Source organism: Heterocephalus glaber, unplaced genomic scaffold, assembly GCF_053883595.1.
Source record: "Heterocephalus glaber isolate CG9 unplaced genomic scaffold, H.glaber_assembly_v1.0 deba00001472, whole genome shotgun sequence".
Lineage (NCBI taxonomy): Eukaryota > Metazoa > Chordata > Mammalia > Rodentia > Bathyergidae > Heterocephalus > Heterocephalus glaber.
Window position 1 is genome coordinate 43,921,447 of NW_028258315.1, and position 23,051 is coordinate 43,944,497.

The 23,051-nt window shown below is 40.7% G+C and overlaps 2 protein-coding genes across 12 annotated transcripts in view; one reads left to right on the plus strand and one right to left on the minus strand.

The window, feature by feature from the left end:
* The window catches only part of Il15ra (interleukin 15 receptor subunit alpha), a 36,596-nt gene extending 26,496 nt beyond the window's left edge, over positions 1–10,100 (plus strand). For 2 of the 5 annotated variants that reach the window (XM_004854525.4, XM_013075821.3), the window contains 2 exons: positions 2,008–2,086; positions 3,508–10,100. In XM_004854525.4, the coding sequence (XP_004854582.1) occupies positions 2,008–2,086; positions 3,508–3,619 (191 nt within the window). In that variant the 3' untranslated portion in view covers positions 3,620–10,100. The remainder of the gene's footprint in view (positions 1–2,007; positions 2,087–3,507) is intronic. The other 3 variants (XR_002398226.2, XR_002398227.2, XR_002398228.2) reach the window with 3 other exon arrangements.
* Positions 10,101–15,106: 5,006 nt separating this feature from the next.
* The window catches only part of Fbh1 (F-box DNA helicase 1), a 47,653-nt gene continuing 39,708 nt past the window's right edge, over positions 15,107–23,051 (minus strand). For all 7 annotated transcript variants that reach the window (XM_087181310.1, XM_087181311.1, XM_087181308.1 and 4 more), the window contains 2 exons: positions 16,265–16,396; positions 15,107–15,602 (listed from right to left, as the gene is read on the minus strand). In XM_087181310.1, the coding sequence (XP_087037436.1) occupies positions 15,432–15,602; positions 16,265–16,396 (303 nt within the window). In that variant the 3' untranslated portion in view covers positions 15,107–15,431. The remainder of the gene's footprint in view (positions 15,603–16,264; positions 16,397–23,051) is intronic.

Here is a 23,051-nt window from a genome sequence, read left to right on the forward strand (position 1 = left end):
TCAATTTCATAGTTTTTGGTGGATGGATAAAATTCCATTGTATGAGTATACCACATTATTTAATTACTTTTCTTTTTCTTTTTTTGGTACTGGGGAATCAAACTCAGGTCCTTGTGCTTGCGAGGCAGGCGGCGGAACCACTGAGATAAATCCCTGGCCCTTTAATTACTTTTTTATTGAAGAGATTTAGATTAACATCTTGAAATTTTTTTTTTTCATTTTAACATCTTGAAAATTATCTCTTTTTTTTGGTACTGGGGATCAAACTCAGGACCTTGCGCTTGCGAGGCAGGCGCCGCAACCACTGAGCTAAAGCCCCGCCCCTTGAAAATTATCTTAAACAATACTTGACTGAGTAACTTTCTAGTAGAATTAGAAAGTCTAACGGCCCAGGCTTCTCTAAAGTTTTTGTTGTATGTTGCAAACTGCCCTTGAGAAAACCTGGACCAACCTACACCCATAGCCCAGAGGCTGAGAGTCTCCCCACTTCCCTGTATTCAGCTGTTTTACACTAAAGATGTACTCAAAGGTCAGGCCTTGGGAAATTTATCCAACATACGAGGGATGAGCTTGCTCCTGGAGCTCTGGTGGCCCATGAGCCATGTGACTGGTGCTCCTCAGGGAGACTGCAACTTCTCCAGATGTCTACCCTTGTTACCTGCAAGTAGGGAAGGTGGGTGATTTTTGCAGGGAGATTTCACAATAGTAAGGCAAAATCCCAAGGGCGCAAGTGTTTTTAACATTTCTTTTCCCACCAAACTTGAGCTAAGTCTCCTTGTTTACATGCAAAGACCTTCCCTTCCTACTCTGATGATTCTTAGGTGAAGTCATGGCTGCTGAGCCAACTCTCATAGCTGCCCCCAGACTTCATGCCATTCCCTTGAACTCAAATATGTTTCCTCTTTCCTTAGTCTTTACCTTACCCTCTTCTTTAAAATTTTTTTAATGTATTACAAGTAGATATTAAGAAAATATAAAAAGCCATTCTATGAAAAAATTTTTCATAACAAAAATTATTAGAGAATAACCATGGTAAATACACTGTGTATCAAAAGAATATTTTGTTTTGTTTTGGTTTTGGTTTTTTGGTACCAGGGATCGAACTTGGGTCCTTGCGCTTGTGCAGCAGGCGGTGAAACCACTGAGCTAAATATCTGGCCCAAAAGAATATATGTTTCAAGTCAGGGATTTAGCTCAGTGGTGCCACGCCTGTCTCGCAAGCGCAAGGTCCTGAGTTCGATCCCGGGTACCGCCCTCCAAATTAAGAATATATTTTCATTTGCTAATCTCTCAGCTTATTTCTTAATACTATACCTTTTTTGCATAAAACATTTTAAGTATTGATAAAATATCTCACATTCTATATAATTTTGAATTTCTTCCTATTTCACAATATTTATTATTCTTTTTGGTACCTTACCCTCTTCTTACCTGTTGATGCCTCTTACAACACCTCTTCTTTCTCCTTAGCACTCTTCCTCTGCCATGAAGTTGCATATTAAAAAAGAGATGAATTGCAAGGAAAATGGCACTGTATGTTCAGGTTCCTAAAGCAGTGAGGTTGACAAGAGGGACTCTAGGAGGAGCATTTTCCTGCCTGTTTTCTGTACCTGGGACACAGAAGCAGGAACTCCTGTGGAAGTGCTGTTCTCCATCCTGCTCCTGCCCATCACCCTGCTTTCATCTGGAGCCTCTGTTCTTCCTGATCTGCTCCCATCCCTGTTCTTACCGGCTAGGCTCTTAGCCCAAGAAGGACCAGGACCAGAGGAGTGGAATAAAATGATCGGGGAAGTTCAAATCTTTGTTGGCAGCAAAGAGAATGTGGTCTTGCCCAGAATGGAGATCAAATCACAGGGCCCTGAAGAAATGTTAATGACTGCAAGGTGGTTGGGAAAGCATTTGAATCTATGTGCAAGGATGGAGATTGCCAAGAATGAACTGATTCTTAGCCAGGAAGGTGCTCTTGGAATTCTCACATGGTTCCAGCTTAGTTCTGTTCTTTTACAGTAATCATCGCAACATCTGTTCCCGGGAGTTCACTTGTAGTGTGTTTGGTATCAATGCTGGCATGTTACATCAAATCAAGGTGAGTGACACAGGAGAACCATAGGGCCACAGTCTCCCTTCCCACAATAAAGAGCTACCTTATGTTTCTGAGTTGCCTTCTCTAAGGAAGACTCTCACACTCAGCTCCTTCTGTATCAGTCCAAAGAAGCATCAAGGCTGAGCAGGACAGAGTCAGCCTTAGGGAGCCCTTCACTTCCCTCTTGGCTTAGGTCATTAGTGTGAAATGGGGTCAGCCAGAGCCTGGCTGATGATGGAGGGGGCAAAGCTGCCAAAAGCCAATTCACAAAGAAAGAATGGAGGTTGGGAGTGTAAATGGGTCTATGGTAAAGTGTGTGCTTAAAGCATGTGGCCCAAGTACTGGGTTCAGTCCTCAGCATCCCCCACCAAAAAAAAAAAAAAGGAAAGCACCCAATGACCAATTTGATGAATATTCAATTTGTATTATTCTTATGATACATTCATGAATATTCATTTCATATGTATCCATTCAGTATGGGCACATTTATTCACAGCCATCTTAATTCTGTATTTCTAATATTTAAATTTCTAAAATTTTGGTTTTTGTAATGTTTCTGCCATTTGCTGAAATATCAGGGTTTTTTGTTTGTTTTTGATTTTTTGAGACAAGGTCTTGCTATGTAATTCAGGCTGGCCTTGAACTCACTATGAAGCCCAGGCTGGCCTCAAACTTGTGGTAATCCTCCTGCCTCTGCCTCCCAAGTGCTGGGATTACAGATGTGTGCCACCACACTTGACAGAAATATCACTTTTTAATTTTTCTAAATCGTTAGGCATTTTTATCTTTTCTTTTTTTGGAGACAGGGTCTCACTGTGTAGCTCAGGCTGGACTTGAACTTGCAGGAATCCTCCTGCCCCAGCCTCCTAAGTACTGGGATTACAGGCATGCACCACCATGCCCAGTATTTTTATCATTCTTTAACCAAACCTTCAATCAAAATGCAACACCTTCCCCCTACTCTTGTTATTTAGAGCTGATTAATATTGATTTTTAAAAAATGTTTAAGAACTGTTTTAAATCATTTGTATTGACATGATCATGTCTGGTCTGACCAGGCTTCTAGTTACTCTTTCCTTTTCTTGTCCCTGCCATCTGCACTGCTTTTAAGCAGATGATTAGCAAAGTGCGGGGTAAAGGTGGGTATGGCATGAATCACGCCAGCATCACTGGTAAAACATTGGTGGATGAAAGGTTGCAAATACCAATATAGGATTTAAATACTCCCTACACATTTAGGCATTCCAGGTTCCCCAATCTGTGAGCAGCACAGATCACTAAGGACTAAGTGTTTTATGATTATTGTGGACAGAGTATGTCTACTATTATCTACCCACACTGGACATAAATGTTTAATAAAAAGGACCTGCTAACTTGAGGAACCCTCTTATCTTTTTAAAACCTGTGCATCACCTGCTTTGCAGGAATACTTCCCAGCCACGTGCTGTTGAAATGGAAACCATGGAAGCAAAGCCAATGACTGGAGGTACCAGCAGCAGAGAGGACGACACAGGAAATGATCCACTCAACCTCTAAAACCCAGGAAAACCAGCTGGGCTAAGTCTGGAACAAAGGATCCAGCTCTACTTTAGCTGAAGAAGACCTAGAAGACACCAGGAAAAAGCCCAGCAGGATAAACAAAGGTCCTTGGCTTGATCTTATGGACTGTGCCTGGGCACATCCCAAAGGAGCGCACAGGTTCTCCAGCACCCAGTGGACACCTGGGTGGCCTCATACACAGCCTGGTTCCCAAAGTCCAAACAGCTGCAATTCTCCTGGGAGAGGCTGAAGGTCTTCATGGAAGCCTCTCATTTCACTCTGACACTGATTCAGGATAGCTTATCCACTTGTCTACTCCATACCTCATCCTGACTTGCAGTCTACAGAGAACAGAAACATACCTGGGGCTCTCAGTTAATTACAAGGCTCTTCCTTGCTTGGGAAGACATCAGCATTTGAGTTCCTCAAAACTCTGTCTCCAGTACTCTGCATGTATTGAAAGGGAGCTGAGAAAGGCAGGAGAGAGATTGAGCCAGTGAATTCCCTCATGTAAGGATTGAGAAAGAAAACTGAACTCAGTGATGTTTTGTATGTGTGCTTTTATATTTATACTTCTTTGTTATAGTTACATGTTATATGATTTATATTTTGAAAGTGTGCCTTGTATAAACAAAATAAAATACCTATTTTCAATATTTAAAAATGTACTGAAAGAATCGCCAAAGAGAAATGTTCCACAAAGGAAAATAGAGGACAAAGAGTAGGAATGCAGAGTCCAAAATGATTAGCCTTGGATTTTCTTTCTAAAATGAGGAAAAAATTCTTTCCTAGACCTAGCCAGACCACAGATTTGAGGTGTTTGTATCAAAATTTCCATGTGAGGAGAAGCAACATGATCTAAACAATAGCAAGTTTGGGCCCAGCTACCATGGTACACACATTCTTTCTTTTTTTTTGGTACTGGGGATCAAACTTGGGACCTTGGGCTTGCGAGGCAGGCAGCGGAAGCACTGAGCTAAATCCCTGGCCCACACATTATTTCTTTTCTTCCCTGCATTACTGTTGTTATTGTTTTGCTGTTTATACTTATTCCTAAAACCACAGGCCTAATACCATGTCCTCATTTTACACAGATAAGAAAACTATGGACTAGAGAAATTGACCTGATCAAGTTCACACAGCTCAACCAATGCCGGAGCTTGAACAGAACTGGTACTGGACTTAGGCAAGGAGAAGAGCAGTCCTGATTGTAAACTGTCTGCCAACTGCCCCCTGCACTTGAAGGGTAGGGGGGGCACCACAAGATTTGGAAGGTGGACACGAGCACAGCACCCAATCAATATGCTGCCGGAAGTACTCCAAGTGCCACTTCTCACTGACTTCAAGTCTTCAATTTAGGAGTGTTCATCAAAATTACAGAAGCCTTTCCACATAGCTGCTTGGGCTTGCTCACAGAATGATGGTCTTGGGCCAGTCAGACTGCTCATGAGGTGAATGAAAGAAAGTAGAAGCTGTCAGACCCCTTAAAGATTAGACCAGAAACTGTCTAAATCACATAGCACTCCTGTTGCATTGTATTGGTCAAGGCAAGTCACAAAGCCAGTCCAGTTTTAAGAGGAAGGAGAATGACCAATGGAGGGAAGGGATCAAGGGAAGCCATCTTTGGTGACCCATCTATCATACTCTTCAGGGCCATCCTCAGCACTCTGTAAATGCCGATAAATATTGGATGAATGAATTAACATGATCTGGGGGGTTAATACCTGGTAGCTATTGAGAAGAATCTATTTATTTTCTTCTTTTTGTTTTGGGGTTTTTAAATTTTTGTTTTTTTATTTATTTACTTATTTAAACAAGGTCTTGCTATGTAGTTCAGGCTGGCCTTGAACTCATTATGTAACCCAGTCTGGGCTCAAACTTGTAGTGATCCTCTTGTCTCAGCCTCTCAAGTGCTGGGATTATAGGTGTGTGGCACCAGGCCTGGCAAGAGTCAATTTTTTTTTGGTACCAGGGATCAAACTCAGGACCTTGTGCTTGCAAGGCAGACACAGGGACACTGAGCTAAATCCCTGGCCCAAGAATTGATTTTTAAAATTAGTATTTGAAGTGGAAAAAGTACACAGAACTCTAATGGACCTGAAAGCTCTACAGTTATTAAGCCTTTAGCTCAAATGTTATTAGCTGGCCAAAAATCTAAGTAATTCACATGTTCCCCTTCCCTCATTTCTTGCCCCCCACAATGTTTTCCATGAAGACAACTGATCATTTATCTTTTATATTTTACCTTGATTTTTCTTGATCAAAAAATAAGACTCTTTTAGTTTGTTTTTAAATTCTCTTCTAGAAGTAAAAAGTAGGAAAATAGGAACTAACAAACACATTTAAAGACCTCCCCATGTTTCTAATTGCCCACTCCACTTCTCCATCAAGGATCTTTTACTATTAGACAAGGCTACCACATCATGGCTTCAGAATTAAAAAAAAAAAAATTCTTGAGTCTACTTTCCCCACAACTCTGTGCTCCTTTGAGGCAGGAGCAGCCCAATTCAAATGATAGGATCCTCAATTTCCACTACCTGGTATCCAAATTTAATGTGCAGATATTGTTTCAGAATTTACACATACAAGACTATATTGAGTATGCTCCTTTCTTCCCTATTTTTGTTATTCTTAGCTATCCAGTACGTAACATCTCTTCATCATACTTTCTTGTCACAGAAGACACAATACTCAACACCCACAACTCTAAGGAGGAAAGTTTTATTTTGGGTCAATTTGTAGAGACTTCAGTCCATACTTGACTGGTTCCAGGGCAGAGGAGCAAGGCAGAAGAGAAACAGCACATGGCTGGGCAGACAGGGAGCAGACAGTGATCAAGGGAGGAGGGAAGGAGCTAGATCTTTCCAGGCCACACCTCCAGTGATCCACCTCCTCCAACTAGGCTTCATCCTTTAAATCATATTTAGCTATAAACTCATCAGTGGACTGATCCACTGATGATTATCACACCCTCAGGGCCCACCTATGAGTGCATGAGGTTTTAGGGGTACATCTAGATATAAACCTCCCTGCTCCCACCACAGCACAGGCACCAGACCTGGACTGAGCCCATCTGAACCTCTCACCTGCGGTTCAGAGCTATTGAAAATGGAATGAATGTAGCACAGCAGAATACACAGAGAAGTGCCCAGAAGTGGCCTCAGAAGCAACAGAATAATTATGCTTCCCATTCTTGGCTTCCAGACTGCTTTGGTTCTTATCCATCTTCCAAAACCAGTCCTCCAATTTCTTGTGAATCAATCATCTCCTAATAGTCTTCTAAACATTTTCTTTTTTCCTTCTAACATTTCATTTTCATTACTTGTCATTGAAACCTTTGTAACTGATATGGAAGTTTGTGCTAGGTGTGAGTATGGTAAATGAGAAGTAGGGAAGTAATGAAGATCCATGATTAGTTATGCACTGATGTTCTGAATAGCCCACCCATGCAGTACATTAGCTAACCAGAAGTTACCCAGGGCAGCATGTCATTAAACGCTAGCTCTGGAAACAGCACTACTCCAATCCTGAAGCTGTATGGATATGAGAAATCCAAGGCCTCAGATGGGTGGGGCTTTTTTGGTGGTGGTGGGGCTATTGGGGACTGAACCCTGAACCTTCACACTGAGCTACATCCTATTCCTTTTTTAAAAATTAAGACGGGCCGGGGATTTAGCTCAGTGGTTCCGCTCCCTGCCTCACAAGTGCAAGGACCCAAGTTCAATCCCCATACCAAAAAAAAAAAAATTGAGTCAGGGTCTCACACTAAGTTGCCCAGGCTAATCTTGAACTTGCAATCCTCTTTCTCAGCCTCCAGAGTGCTGGGATTACAGGTGTGTGCTACCAGATCTGGCTACATGGCTATTTTGAATGACACTGAACAAGTCAGACATGAGAATAACATGCTAAAATACCTCAATTCTCAATTCAAGCCAGAGGCTGAAACCTAAAGACTTCAACCATGCTGAATTTCATGTATTAGAGACACAAAACCAAGATACCTGAAAATCCAACTTCAGAGTTGGAACCTCCAATCTGTTAAGTGACAATAGATGAATCTGCAGTCCCAAGTTTCCTAGCTGAAAGGTTGAGTATTCACTGGATGTCAAGGCCCCAGGTACTGAAAGGAAGCCATGGGAGAAATGTGGAGGACTCATGCATATGCCAAGTGCACCCTCCTACTACTTTCCTTTGTCCTTTGAAGCAGGAAGTTTTGTCTGTTAATGCCCTAACATTTTTTCCTTGGTTGAGGTGCTGTTCTGCAAGAAGCCTATTCTCCAGAAGACCCTGAGTATCCCAGTTAGGCTCTCAGATCACATAAAGCAGCCTATGTGGCCAGGGCCACCACTTCCCAAAGGCCATCCAGAACTCTGCTCATGCACCAACCTGTTTCCACTGCTTCCCTGGGGCTGGCCAACAGGCTCACGGGTCAGGCCCAGGGCTCATGCTTAGCCCAGCAGTCACTGCTGCACCATCCTCTCTACATCTAACCTTCCTTTCCAGAGCCTGCTCAGCTCTTCTTGTCCAATGAGCCTTCTCTGCCTACTCAGAGGTACCAATCTGCCTCTGAGCTCTTGTAGCATTTATTCTCTATTCTATTTTAATGTGATAATGACAACTACTACTACTTTGTACAGGGGAAGAGACATGACTTAGAAACCTGAGTGTTAAGCATTCATTCTACCGTTTCGTTCATTCTACTGTTTGCTGTCCACCACTTGGAGTTACCTGAGCCATCTGGATTGGTACCACCTCATCTTTAAAGTGAAGATGACAGTACATGTATTGTCCTTTTCACAATGGCCTGAGGTCATATCTGAGACTTTTTTTTTTTTCTTTGGTACCGGGGATAGAACTTGAGATCTTGTGCTTGCAAGGTAGGCAGTGGAATCACTGAGCTAAATCCCCGGCCCCTGAGACTTTTTTTTCAACAACTATACAGCCTTGCCCAGGCATGGTGGGACATGCCTGTAATCTCTGCATTCTGGGAAGCTGAGACATGAGGATCACAAGTTTGACCCTAGCTGGGCAACTTAATGACTTAGTGAGATACTGTCTCAAAATAAAAATTAAAAATTAAAAAAAGGTTGAAGATACAGCTCAGTACGAAGGTCCTGGGTTCAATCCAAGAGAGGGGGAGAAGGAAATGGGGGAGGTGGGGCGCGGGGACAGAATACAAACAGATAGGCTTACAAACCGGCCAGAAAGGGAAAATATATCAAAACAAACATAGCAGAAAAAAACTTATGCTACAATTAATAGATAATAAATGCTACATGAACTGTAAATACTGTTGGGTCACACAAGTTCTGTATAAGCAGAAATCACTAAAAAGTCTGAACACCTGAGGATCACTGTAGTTAGGACATGTGTTAGGGGGATGAGTGGAATTTAAATAAATATGTACAGGGAGCATCCTAAACAGGGAGAGGGACAAGCAAAGATACAAACTGGGAAGCAAACGTCATGGTCAGGCCAGAAAGAGCACAGCAGCTGGGCAGACAGGCTGGTAAGAAGGCAGAAGTAGCTTGTGAAGCATCAAACTTCAGAGTAGCAGGGTTGTAGATCACCTAGTAACTCTGGTTAAACAAAACTGGAACAAAAGCAGGCTAAATAAAGAGCAAAGATTCTGGCAATGATTAGAACCCTGTGATCTCAATAGCATGTCTCTGGCTCCACCCAATTGCTTCCTTCTGGTAGACGTCCTTGCCCCAAATACAGGAGGTTCTCTTTCTAGGGCTGTTGTTTCACATCTCTGGGCAAAGAGCCAAAAGCACTAATTACAAAATAAATGTGTAATCTTCAGAACACTCTTTGACATAAAGGCATCCCAGCCAGTTTTCAAGTTGCTCCAGAACAAAGCAGTCACTGGGCAGCTGGGCTGCAGGCAGTTACAGGTATTTTCAGTGATCTAAGAGGCCCTGGAGGATGCAGAGGCAATGGAGAGGCAGCCCAAGGCAGAGAGCTCAGAAGGGACTGTGTGCGCTCATCCTCAGTTCTGTATAGTCACAGCAGCAGCCCTCTTCAGCATTCCTCCATGCTAGTGATTGGTTTAGGAATGGAACAGTCACCCCATTTTGACCAATGACATGTGAGGGAGGCTTCAGGAATGGTTTTCTTACTACTAAGAGACACAGAGACAAGCTTACCCCTCCAGACACAGCTGTGTCTGAACACAATGCCCGAAACACCGCAGACAAGTGGTCATCAGGGAAGTCAGCCTGGGCACACCTGACACACTAATGATGACAGCAAGAAGAAAGCACCAGGTTCTCTTTTTTTTTAGTACCAGGAATCGAACTCAGGTCCTTGTGCTTGTGCAGCAGGTGGCGAAACCACTGAGCTAAATCCCCTGCCCAACCACCAGGTTCTTAAGCACAAAGTTAAGCAACCTAGCAATCTGTCTGGCTCTGGACTCCTGCATGAAGTCATCACATTTTCCATTTAACGTCTTTGAGAGTTTTGCTTTTGGGTTACTCGCAGCAAAAAGTATCTTGATACTGAATGTGGTATCAGAAAGTATGGATGTTGTAATAGGTCCTAAAATGTGGAACTGGCCTATTAAGATCCCCACTGTGTTAGGCTAGAACATCAGTGACCCTTGGTTATGTGATTATGAAACAACTGATGACAGTGTTGTCTGCTGACTATGGGTCCAGATTAGAAAATGTGTATTAAGAAAATGATTTTTTTAAAAATCCACAACCACTGAATTATACACTTAAAAACAGCATAAGAAAAACTACCTTCAGTGACTCCTTCCTAATGTCATGTCACCTGCCTACCTTCATACCTCTTCCTAGCCTTGCTTGTTGAGTCCAGTCTACACAGGATCCACTATTTGACAGTTTCACCATATAGATGCACAGCTTAGAGTCAATAGTTACATAAGGCACTTACCAAAAAAAAAACCTCCCTACTTCTCCAGTTACCCCTTCTCAGGGCTGGGGATTTAACTCAGTGGCACCACGTCTGCCTTGCATGCGGAAGGTCTTGAGTTCGATCCCCGGTACCAAAAAAAGGAAAAAAAAAACCCTCCTCAAAAGAAAAGATTTTAAAATCTTTTCATTGATTGTTTTGGTATGTGTCTCTACATAAACTCACATTGGTTTCTACTTCTGTTTTTTTTTCTTTTTTTAGTTTTAGGAACTGTAACTGACCTACTATGAAGGCAGGAGCTTCAGCTCCTTTACTCTCCTCTTCCACCAGGTTCACACATTCCCTACCTCCAATACACATACTGATGCTGATTATGGAAACACTCATATACAGCGGTGGGGAGTAACCATGGTCGTCTCTTCTGCACAACTTGTCACCTTCCAAAGAATAATCACAGTAGACATCCAGCTAGATATCCTACAGCCATCTTGCTTGTAAACACCACTTTACCGTCTAGGTGACCCTGACATATATCACAAATCTATAGGACAAACTAAGTTGTTAAGATAGCTAAGAGTGTTATACTTGTCACTGATATCTGGACTGTTTCTTAGCTGACCCAGGAAGATATTAATATATTGTTTTTGAGAAGGGCGAGGTACTTTCTGGTTGGCTGTGGCCCACCTTTGTCTGGCTTGGCATACAAACCCCTTTCTCTTGCCTTGGGATGCAGATCTACCTATCTTGCTGCCACTCAAGACACACTTCTGTTTGCAAGCATTCCTTAAACTGTATTTTAAGCATTCCTAGATCTGTGCGGCACTTTCTCTGATCTTAGGATACTTGCCACCACTGGTGGACAATTATCATTCACTGGGACCAAGTCTTTCCAAAACAGTTGCCTTCCTAAAAATCTCCATTGGTTTAGTTTTCTATACGTGACACTAACTCCAGCCTAAACACTCTGCCAGCTATCTTCTAGGTATCTTTCCAAAAGAGTTAAAGGCATCATATTACAGTGATACATGCATACTCATATTTATAACAGCACAATTCATACTAGCTAAATCTTGGAAGCAACTTATATGTCCATCAACAGAAGAATGGATAAAGAAAATGTGGTATTTATACACAATGGAGTACTTCTCGGCCATAAAGGATAAACTTGAGTCATTTGTATGAAAATAGATGTACTTTGAGACCATAATATTAAGTGAAATAAATCAGGCACATAAGCTTAAAGATTGCATGGCTTCTCCTTTATGAGAAATCCAAAATATAAATAAAGAGGAAGATAAAAGATAGATAATAGGAAGTAGAGAGAAATGCGAAGAGGATCAAGAGATGGAGGAAAAGGGAAGGGGAGAGGGGATGAAAAAAGAATTGAGAGGTGTTTTGTACATGTATGAACTCCCTACAAGGAATGTAATCATCATGTACTGTAAGCATGCGCTAATAAAATGTAAAAATACATATATATTTAGGAACAGTTGAAATTTACTAAGCTCATCCTCTAGAGCCTCAGGCCCCACTCCAATGTGGTCTAGTGCCTCCATGCATAGGGAAGACTGTTTCCTAGAGGAATGTCTCCCCCAATCTTGTTTCCTCATTTCACTGAGCCATATTGTCCAGTGGCTTCTAGAGAAAGGCTGTAGAACAGGCCAAAAAAATGGAGGTATGAAAGTGCTCTAATTCTACTGATTTTCTGGTAGGTTTAGTTTTTTGTTTTTGAGACAGGGTGTTGCTGTGTATCCTTGGATGACCTCAAACTCATGATTCTCTTGCCTCAGCCTCCCAAGTGCTGGAATTACAGACATGGGCCACCACACCCAGCTATTCCTCTCTGTTTTTTTAAAGGACAGCTGTCTAGTTCTGCCATTGCATAATCTGAAGACATTTGGATTCCTGATCCTTTACATAAAGCTTTTTTTCTTTCTGGGAGCTTATAGGATCTTTGTCTTTACTGTTCTAAAATTTTCACCACTATTAATAATTAATAATTTGTTTCCATCATGTAGTGGTTACCACACTCACATTGGTTTCTACTTCTACTTTTTTTAGTTAGCATGCTACACTCACTAGAGTGCTATTTCTGCCCATCTAGTAAGCATTTTGTGAGCCCTTTCAATTCAGAAACTCCTATCATTAGTTCTGGTTAATTTATTTAAACTTTTTCTTTTCTTGGGGGGGAGCTTTATTTTCCTAAAACTCCTTTACTATGCAGTCTTAAATTGTTTCCTTAAGTTGTTTATCTTTGTTTTTGCTCTACTTTCTATTTTCTCAACTTATCCTTCCAACATGTACTAAGTTTTTAACACTTTTACACTTTTGTCTCAAAAGTATTAATTTCACAAATGCAGTTATCTTCTCTTATTTTCTGGATATATTAAAGATATTTAGATGCTTTCTTCTCCCTGCATAGATTCTTTTCTCCAAGCTGATTCTTCAATTTTGATATCCAGCTTTCATTGGAAGCACTTTTCAGATCTGCCAATCCTAGGTTTACTGCTCCTAGTTAAGAGTAGAGCACAAAGGACATGACTGACACTGAGCACCTGGATGTGTGTGGGGAGGGGGGGCCCTGATCATTGCATATTTGTTCCCCTGGGTCAACTGCATGGCCTACTTCCTTAGGAACTTTAATGTCATTGTCATTGTTTTTGCTGAAGCTACTTAGATTCCCTTGAGGACATACACAGGCTTTCCAACCTCTAAATTTTTGTGGCTGTTGTCTATTTTCTTTGCCCTTATGTTTAAAAAAGTCCTTCTGTCATTTTAATATGATTTCAGGAAGAAAACAATACAAGCAGGTACATTTAATCCATCAATTACTAGATCATCTTCTCTTACATTTTAGCCTCACTGAAACTGATTGGCTAATGTTAACACTGACTTTCATAGTGTCAGTTACAGAAACATCTTTATAGCTTTACTAGCCTCTTTGTACCACTGGCTGCTAATGTTCACTTCTTTTTCAACTCACTTCTCTCTTGAATTCGGGAAGAACTCCATCATGCTGGCCCTTCCTCTGGAATCAGCTGTCAGTCCTCTTCAAGAGCCCTCTTGCTTTTGTTAGCCCAAGCCTCATAGTCCTCAGGCTTGTTTCTTGTACCTCTGGCCTTCTCATTCTTTATACTCTCCTAGATGAGCTTATCAAAACTCTTCAAGTGGGCTGGGGATTTAGCTCAGTGGTGCCAATGCCTGCCTTACAAGCGTAAGGTCCTGCATTCAATTCCCAGTACAAAAAAAACCCCAAAAAAACTCTTCAAGTGAAACACCTTACTACTTCTTCCATACTTATAACTAAAATCTCTACTTCCAGTTTAATGTGCTTTACTAAAGTATGGACTTCAGCAAAACCTACTAGATGATGTAAGAGTAAGGTGAGAAAATAGAAATAGAGCAAACATTAAAAAACAAGTAGTCACGAAACCAATTTAAAAAGTTGAGTATCAGCAAAATAAAGGAATTTCAGAAAGAAAAAACAGACCCAGTATGCAACAGCCCCCTGGACAATTCTAATTGGATTTCTCATGAGCATGCCCAGATTCAATATTTCAAAAATCAAATTCACCCTTGTTTTTACACAAATCTATTTTCTTTTCTAATGAAAGACACCCTCACCCACCTGAAGAAGCAGCCAGAAAATCGAGTTACACTGAGGTTCTCTCACTGAGTCACAACACTCATCTAAGCACTAAGACCTACTGATTCACCTTCTTAGGATGAAAATCAGAAGTTCTCAAAATTTAGTGTGCATCAGACTTACTTGTACAGCTAGTTAAATACCAAGCGCAGGGACTCAGCCCAGTCTCACCCTCTACATCTGGAGTGGGGACTGAAATTTTATTTCTAACAAGTGCTCAGGTGATGCCAATGCTGCTCATCTGGGGACCACTGACCTATGTATCCACTCTCTAATCACCAGTCCCACTGCAATTACCTTGGTCTAGGCCATCAGCTGTCATGTCTTGCTGACAATACAACTGTTTGCCTTTTAATTTATCCGATCTTCTTAAAACACCCTTCAAACATTTGGAATTATTTTCCTAAAAAAGATGTAATGTCTCAAGATGCTGACGTCCACTTGGCTCAGCTCAGAGCCTAATGTGGTGTATTCTTTGGGTAATGTCAAGTCTACCCTTCCAGTTGTCACCAGCATCCTAAAATTGAATGGCAAAAAACGTCCAATACCAGATTCATGTACATCTCTGTGATGTGTTTTCACTGGTAGTTTCTGTAAGAATTTATAATTTCATTACAGTTTCTACCCAGCACCCCCAAGCACACCGAACCAGGTAACAACTTCCCATCTCTACCAACTCTGTCTCCTCCACAGTAGCTGATTACTCCAGTTTCCCTTACAAGTGTTTCTGATCTTTGGGGAACACAAGAAGTCTAAGTCTATCCATTGTTACTTTGTACTTGTCTTTCATGCATGATGCTGCTTCCCTGTTTAAACTCCAAGCCCCACAAAGACAAAGACACACACTATGTCTTACATAAACATGTGACTCCCCATGGCACAAAAATCTCATACTCTGTGATGAGCTGCTGAAAAGAGAAAAGAGGAGAAAGTTTAGAAACAAGTGTTGGAGCAAGGTGTCACAGTGGCATGCCAGTGCTGCAATGCCTGTTTAATTGAAACCTTGTAATAAAAGTTTAAATACATAAAATGTTTTTATCAAAAGAACATCCCTCACTTCCCTGACCTGATACTTATTGAGGATAGGCAAGTGGTAACTGGCTATCTGTAGGGAACGGAGAAATGGCAGATCCAACTCTGGTTGGGTTCTTCTTCCTTAGAAAATGTTCTGTGATTGAACTCAAGAGTCTTACGTGAGCAGGAGCTCTGCCCACACTGGCTTCCTTCAGCACTTGGGAGACCATGGCAAGCCACTCTGCACCATGGAGAACACTGGACTTGGTCTCAGAAGACAAGAAAGAGCAGGGCTTCGTGCCTGGGGAGCACTATGTTTTCCACTGTGCGTTCCATGGAGTGAACCTGCTCTGGAGAGGCAGTTAAGAAGGCCAGAGGCCCGATGCGCTGTTCTGCACAGGAGTGGCAGAGGTAGCCACCCTTGTTTTCCTTCCTGTTGCTCTGCAGTGATGGATAATAACAAGCAGTAAGGATACAATTTAAGACAGGATTTTCTACCAAAAGGTGCTGAACTCTGTCATACCTGCCCAGTGACAATGCATTATGATTTGGATTTTTCAACTCTACAAACCCTCAGAGGTAACACTTCCCATAGCACTACTGTCTAGGGTAGACTCAACTCTATCAAATCCTCTAACAAAAATTTATAAAAGTCAAAAGACAAAAGAACTGTGCACTGTGGGTATAGCTCAGTGGAAGAGTATGGGTTTAGCATGCGTGAGGCTCTGGGTTCAATGACCAGCACCAAAAAACAAAACAAAACAAAAACAAAAAAAACCAAAAACCCAGAGAGAGAGAGAACCAATAAAAACAGAAAATGACCTCCAGGTAAGGAGCTCTCCTTTGCAATATCTCGTCACACCCCATCTCCCAGAGAGAAAGGCCAATTAGCTTGTCCAGACAGTACCACCCATCCTGAGCCTTGATTATACTGTCTGACATAAGGGCAAACCTCACGTTTGTTATGCTTTACATACAAAAAGCCATTTAAAAAAGATTACAAAAGGGTCTCTTTTATGTACCTCATCCAAAACCCAAATAAGCACCTTGTTCACAAGCTATGAAATGTATGTAATTATAAAGTCTACAGACAGCATACATACATAAGTGATTGGCAGTTTCTTCATGGTGAGGACAGTATCTACAGGGATGGCATTGTTGCACTGCCCCACACAGCAGCGAACCACTCCTGTTTTTAAAACATTACTTGTCAGCTCAACTTGCAAGAAGTACTCCTGAGAAAGAAAGGGAGAGAAAAAAGTTAATTGAAATATCTCTGCTACCTTCGACTTGGAAACTCCGAGAGCTAGGGAGCTGGAAACATCTTTTACACCAATCCAGAGATGCTGACAGTCCATGACTTTTCTTGCTTTCAAAATTATCTCAAGAAAGAACATCCAAGACTGTCCAACTGGTTTCTGGTATAACTGCTAGGTTGTTTTTTTTTTTCTTTTTTTTACAAAAATGTAATGGACATACAAAACTACAGATTACTAGATTTTAGGACTGTTTTAGGACTATTTCTGGATTTTATCTTATATTAACCCCCCATCCCTAATTACATCACTAGAAAACTATTTGTGCATTCACTTTACAACCTAAGCCAAAATAGAAAACCTTAGAAGAACCTGCCCAGGCCAACCCCAAATGTTTCTCCACCTTCCCAAGATGTTGGCTGGCTAGTGGGCAAGTGACTCAACTCAAAGTTATTTTTAATTTGTAAAATGCAGATAACATGGTACCTATTTCATATGGTTGCTGTGAGGAAGAAATACAACAGTATCTGCAGAGTCCTCATGCCTGGCGGGCAATCTCCTAAAGTGGAGATGCTACAACATCAGTTCCCTCCATCTGAGGTACTGTGGCCCCAAGGAATCGCATACACACTAGGCAGAACTATAATTATCTGGTGACCAATAAATTATGATATCCTATTTTCTGAACTAAAACTGCTAATAATCAATTTTTTTTCACCATCTATGACCCATATTTTATTTGATTTTTTCTCTTGTGGAACCTACTACCTATCTGCTACACAAAATGGAAAATACATAAACACGTAAGTTTCAAATGACAAGGTCTGACAAAGGACAGTGTGAAATTGCTTTTAAAATAAAACTACAGATCTTGCTGATGTCCCTTTGCCTATCATCTGCATTTCTTTCTCCAGAGACAATAAGCATCTTGAATTTGGTGTCTTTTCTGACCTGTTCCAAAACAGCCATACTCTTGCATCTATCTATCTATCTATCTATCTATCTATCTATCTATCTAAGAACATAAGGTATCCTTTCAAAGATATTTGTTTACATAAATGTTATACTTCTGGCTTCCTTCTCATCTAGTACATTTCTCTCAAGTGCTACAGAAGACTCAATCATAGCACTTTCACATTTATCCATTCCCTTGGTGTGGATATTCAAGTGGTTTCTAAACATTTTGACAATGTAGCGATGAATATGCTTGTACAAGTTTCCTGGCCAACTGCACAAATTTCTCCAGGGTTGACTTTCAAAGTTTACTTACCACTTACCATTACAATTCTATGCAAGTACATAAGAAGCTGAAATAAAATTTCACAAAATACCATGTAAACTTACATGCAATGTACCCTGATTTTAGATTTTAAACCATTTTGCTTCTTAAAACCCTGTCATAGCCCACTGAATTTCATAAATCATTAGAGAATTGTAAGCTATACTTTGTAAAATATTCTCCAGAGTAGCCATGAAGTTTCAGGACCTTTTACACTACTAAACATTAAGGGGTCCAAAGAGACTTTGTTTACGAGATTTATTGAAGTTTGCCATGTTAGAATTCTAAACTAAGAAATCATACAAATATTAATTCACTTTAAAAATAACGACAACAAACCCATTACAATGACAACTATACTTTTTTAAAAACAAGAGTAGCACTATTGGACATTTTTTAAAAAATCTCCTGAATATCTAGCTTAATAGAAGGCAATTGATTCCAGCCTCCCTGAAGGTGGTGCTCTGCCAGTATGCGGCCCCAGAGGGAAGAAGCTGGGCACATCTATGGCCACTTCCACCTATCTAGAGCTCTGGCAACTCCCACTGTCTCTGACAGAGGAGTTATCTATGCCAATGTTATTTCTGTAACAGCATATTATATTATTTGAAGATTAGTAGATCTTTAAGAGGGGGCGGTGGGAAAAAAGGGGGAGTGGGACAGGGGCAGTTTGTATAGATAAAGAACTGGTGTTTGTTGTACAACTGTGGAGGTCATCTACCCCATACAAAATAGCTATTATTTTTCTGAATCCTACTGTTTCTGTATTTGTGTCCTCTATCATTCCCTTCTCGGCTGACATAGATATGCCTGCCAGACTGTCATCAAGGGTCATACTTTAATAAAAGGTGCTAAGAACCACAAAAAAGAAGGCAACTGGACTCTGCTTCAGCACTCATCTGGTGACATGAAATGTCAGATAGCCTTTGGGCTCTCCATTACAGTTGACAGCATTACAATGAAAAGCACAAATAACAACCTAGTACCTTCAAACAATGCTATAGTTAAATGTATGATAGGTACTATACAGTATGTATTACATGTATAATGTACTTAACAGTATTACCTGTATAATGTGCACTTTGAACGCATACAATATATGCTATGAACACACTACTGCATGCATGTATGGTATGTACTCTGAACACAGTATACATTTCACATAAAACATGGACAGTGAAAAGTACATGACTGAAAAATACAATGAATGTTAATTTTTTTAAAAAGTTTATTACAATAAAAAACACACTATGGAAGTCTTTCACGAGTGTCTTTAGTTGTGCTGTTGTGGGTGCCTTAATGTCCTGAATCGATCAAAACATTCACTTTTCATAGGCATTTTGAATTTGGGGAAGAACCACAAGTCACCCAAGCACCAAACTCAGTAAACAACGTGAATGAGGACACAGCTGTAATGAGCATTCACCATATTTTTTAGTGCATCTCATTAAGACACTCACAAAAGAGAACTTCCAGGACTGCTTTAGAAAGTGTCAAGAAAGATGGAATAAGAATGTCTGAAGCAAAGGGGAATATTGTGAGGAGGATTAATGACAACATGTCTTTTACTGTAATAAATTTAAAACATAAACATTCATCTAGTATGTACTAAGGACATAGTCTATGTAGAGCCCTGAAAGGTTAATCTGATTATATCAAAATGTAATACATCAATGTGATAGAATAAAAGTTAATATTTACCTAATTTATAAAAAATATCTTTTGAGGGGCCGGGGATTTAGCTCAGTGGTTCCACCGCCTGCCTTGAAAGCACAAGCTCCTGAGTTCAATCCCCAGTACCAAAAAAACCAATCTTTTGAGCTGCAGTTATGGTCATTATGACAGTTTTACAGATAGGGAAACTGAAGCAGAGTGGTTAAGTAGCATACCCTCAATCACAAATGCGTGAGTGGAAGAACTGGGAGTGAACCAGGCCTGACCAGGGCCTAAGCTTTGTACCATGACCACCCACAGAAGAAGGAGGCACTTCTTTCATCCTTGGACAGGCACTTGCTGAGTACAAACTCCACGGTAGGCCTGTCCAAAGGATGCACTTATGAGATCTCAATTTAGAACCTAAGATCAGGGCTAGGGATTTAGCTTGGTAGTGCTGCTGGCTGCCTCACAAGCACAAGGTCCTGAGTTCGGTCCCCAGTACCAAAAAAAAAAAGAACCTAAGATCTGAGAGGCTGAGAAGCTGTCTTCTGAGCAATTAGACTTTTTCTACATCATACTTCAACAACACAATTATTATTATTACTATTTTTTTTTTTTTGGTACTGGGGATCGAACTTGGGACCTTGCGCTTGCGAGGCAGGGGGCGGAACCACTGAGCTAAATCCTCGGCCCAACAACACAATTATTTCCTTCACTTCCTCAAAACTTCAAACTTTTAGAAAATGAAGACATATTTTCTAAGAGATTCCTATGACTTAAATATAGTTTGGTCCCCTAAAAGTTTGTGTACTGGAAGCTTGGTTGCCAGCACGACTAGGTTGAATAGTACAAATTTTAAGAGGCAGAGAGTAATACCAGGTGACTAGGTCATGGGGACACCACCTCAGAAGGGATTAATGCTGGTCTTGAGAAGTGAGTTCTCATGAGAGCAGATTGTTATGACGTGAGGTCACTAGACACATCTGGCTGTTCTGCATGCAACCAGTTGGCTCACTGTTTTTCTATCATGCTGTGATGCAGCCAGAGGGCCCTGAACAGGATGCTGGCACCATGCTGTTTGAACACCCCAGCCACCAGAATTAAATCAAATGGACCTCTTGACTTAATAAAATGGCCTGCCTCAAGTATTTCATTCTAGCAACACAAAACAGACTAACCCAGGGGCGAGAAAAAAAGGGAGGCTACCTGTCCTCCTGTTGGGTTACAGAGGAGATCAAAGTGGTTTTTCAATCCAGGTAGCAGAAAACTGCACACTCTGACTTTGAAATACCAAAATCCATGACTCTATCCTTCTCAACAGGCTTTCATAGCCTTTAAATTATTACTCTCATGCACACAGCAGAGCCTTCAACATCCTTTGTGGCCGGCCTTTCCGACCAGTGGCTAAACTCAGCCCCTCTTGAAACAAGATGTCCCTACATAAGCACAAACTGGAATTTAAAAAAGAAGCAGATGTACTCCATCTCACTGAAGGTCTTTCAGACTTAACATCTGTTGACACAAACAGGCAGTCTTCCCAGGCTTCCTCAGAGCCTCCTATGGGCAGACAGATGTTTCCCAACTCAGTCTCACTGAGAAGGAAATATTTCTCTAGTCTGAGTTCTGTTCTTCTAAGGGGAAAACTTACTTTCCACATAAAATGTATGCAGCAACCACCTGACAAGCTGTTTACAGAAAGTTAGGTTACACCCTATTTAAGGGATATATAACTGATGGGGCTCTAAAATGATACCAAATATATGAAGAATTGTGAAATAGCTAGAAAAATCACACTCACATTCACCTTTTCTAGCAGTTCCACTTTTACAACTGCATCCCGGAGATGCACTGGTAAAAGAGACCATGACTGTTCAATCCCCGGTACCAAAAAACAACAAAAAAAAAAAGAGAGAGAGAGAGAGATCATGACTCACAGATGAGACTGCACACCCTGGCATTAGCAAACAAATCATTGGAAGCAGCCCAATGTTCATCTGTGAGGGACTGCAACAGTCATGGTACACTGACACAGAGAACTGCTCCACTGTACAGGAATGAGAAAGCTTTACGGAGTGAGAGTGATTTCCCTGCACATTTCTAAATGACAAAGTGAGGTACACAACATATACAGAACGCCACCTTTTGTGGAAAAGGAGAATGTGAAAATACAGATTTCTTGATACAGGAAGATACTGAAGGATAAATTAACTGATTTTTTTTTTTTTTTTAAGTAGCTTCTAATGAAGACAATAATCTGAAGGGGACAGGAAGGAAAGAGACTTCTCTTGTTACAAAGTCAAGACTTCGAAAACAAATGACCTTTACACATTCAAAAAAGGACAAATCAAAAAGAAGGGACACAATTGCTGAGTGAATTACAAAAAAGTATATCTAACTGCATATTTAATTAGTGATAAAACCACAAAGGAAAGAAACACATACTTCAAATGACTTCAGAACATGGAATTTTGACCAGGCATCATTTGTGGAATATATGCCCAGGAGAAATGGAGCCATTAAAAATCCTGAGTTCCAGTCAGTATTTTATCAATAATAATGACATAGATATTACTTTGAATATTATTTTGAAATACATACAATAGTATAAACAATAAGTACTGTTAAGGACCTTAAGTTTCACTGTAAAAGAAGTAAAAATCTTTTAATGTTAAATCTGAAATGAACTGCAGGACAATTCATGACAGTTATAAAAGTAAAAGGCTAAAGGCTCTGATATTGCAGGGATGGTACAGCTTTAAAAACTGAAAGAATGAAGAGAGCATGTGAAAAAAAAAGTCTTGTTTTCAGTATTCACAGTGTCGGTGATGCACATTTGGTTAAAAAAAAGTCAACTAGGAGAATGAGGCAAAAGGATCCAAGTTTGAGCCCAGACTGGGCAACTTAGGAACTCACCAAGACCCTGTCTCAAAATAAGAAATTAAAAAAGGGCTGAAGAGCTAGCTTAGTGCAAAGGTCTTGAGTGCACTCTCCAGTACCAGAAAATAAAAGCATATGAACAAACAAAATACCATGAAGCCAAGTGAGCTAGTGCTGCTGGTAACCATGGGGAAGGGGTTACACTCAGGTAGGAAGGGTGCTATCAGTGTGTGTGGCCACCAGACAGATCTGGGATGGGTGGCAAACCCCACCCATTGACCAGATGACATTCACTTCATCATTTTAAATTGCTTCATGTGGCTTTATATATTTGTATTAAACAACAAGCATTTGTATGAAATATTGAGCTGAGAATTATCAGTATAAACCTTTATTTTCCTTTTCAAAAATGTGGATTTGTTAGCTCTGTCTACTAAAGAGATGAAGACTCCTTCAGCATTCACTGAAAGGACAAGGTACAAGGCAACCTGGTACCAGGCGCTTCCTGAGACATGAGGCGTGACTGTCTTCTATCCCATGGAGCACTCCTGCAGAAAAAGTTACGACTGAGTCAAATCAAACCTCGACTGAGTCAAATCAAACCTCGACAGGAAGCCCAGGGCAGGCGATGCAGAGCCCTTTACAAAACTATGCAGGAAGCAAATCTAGAATGTGGAACATCCCATAGGACAATTGACCCAGTTTCTGCACTAAGGAGCATTAAACAAGAGATGAAGGAGTATTGGATTGCTTTAAATTAAATAATTTAAGAGACTAATAGCCAAATGTTTATTTGGATTGTGACTTGAACAAATCACTACA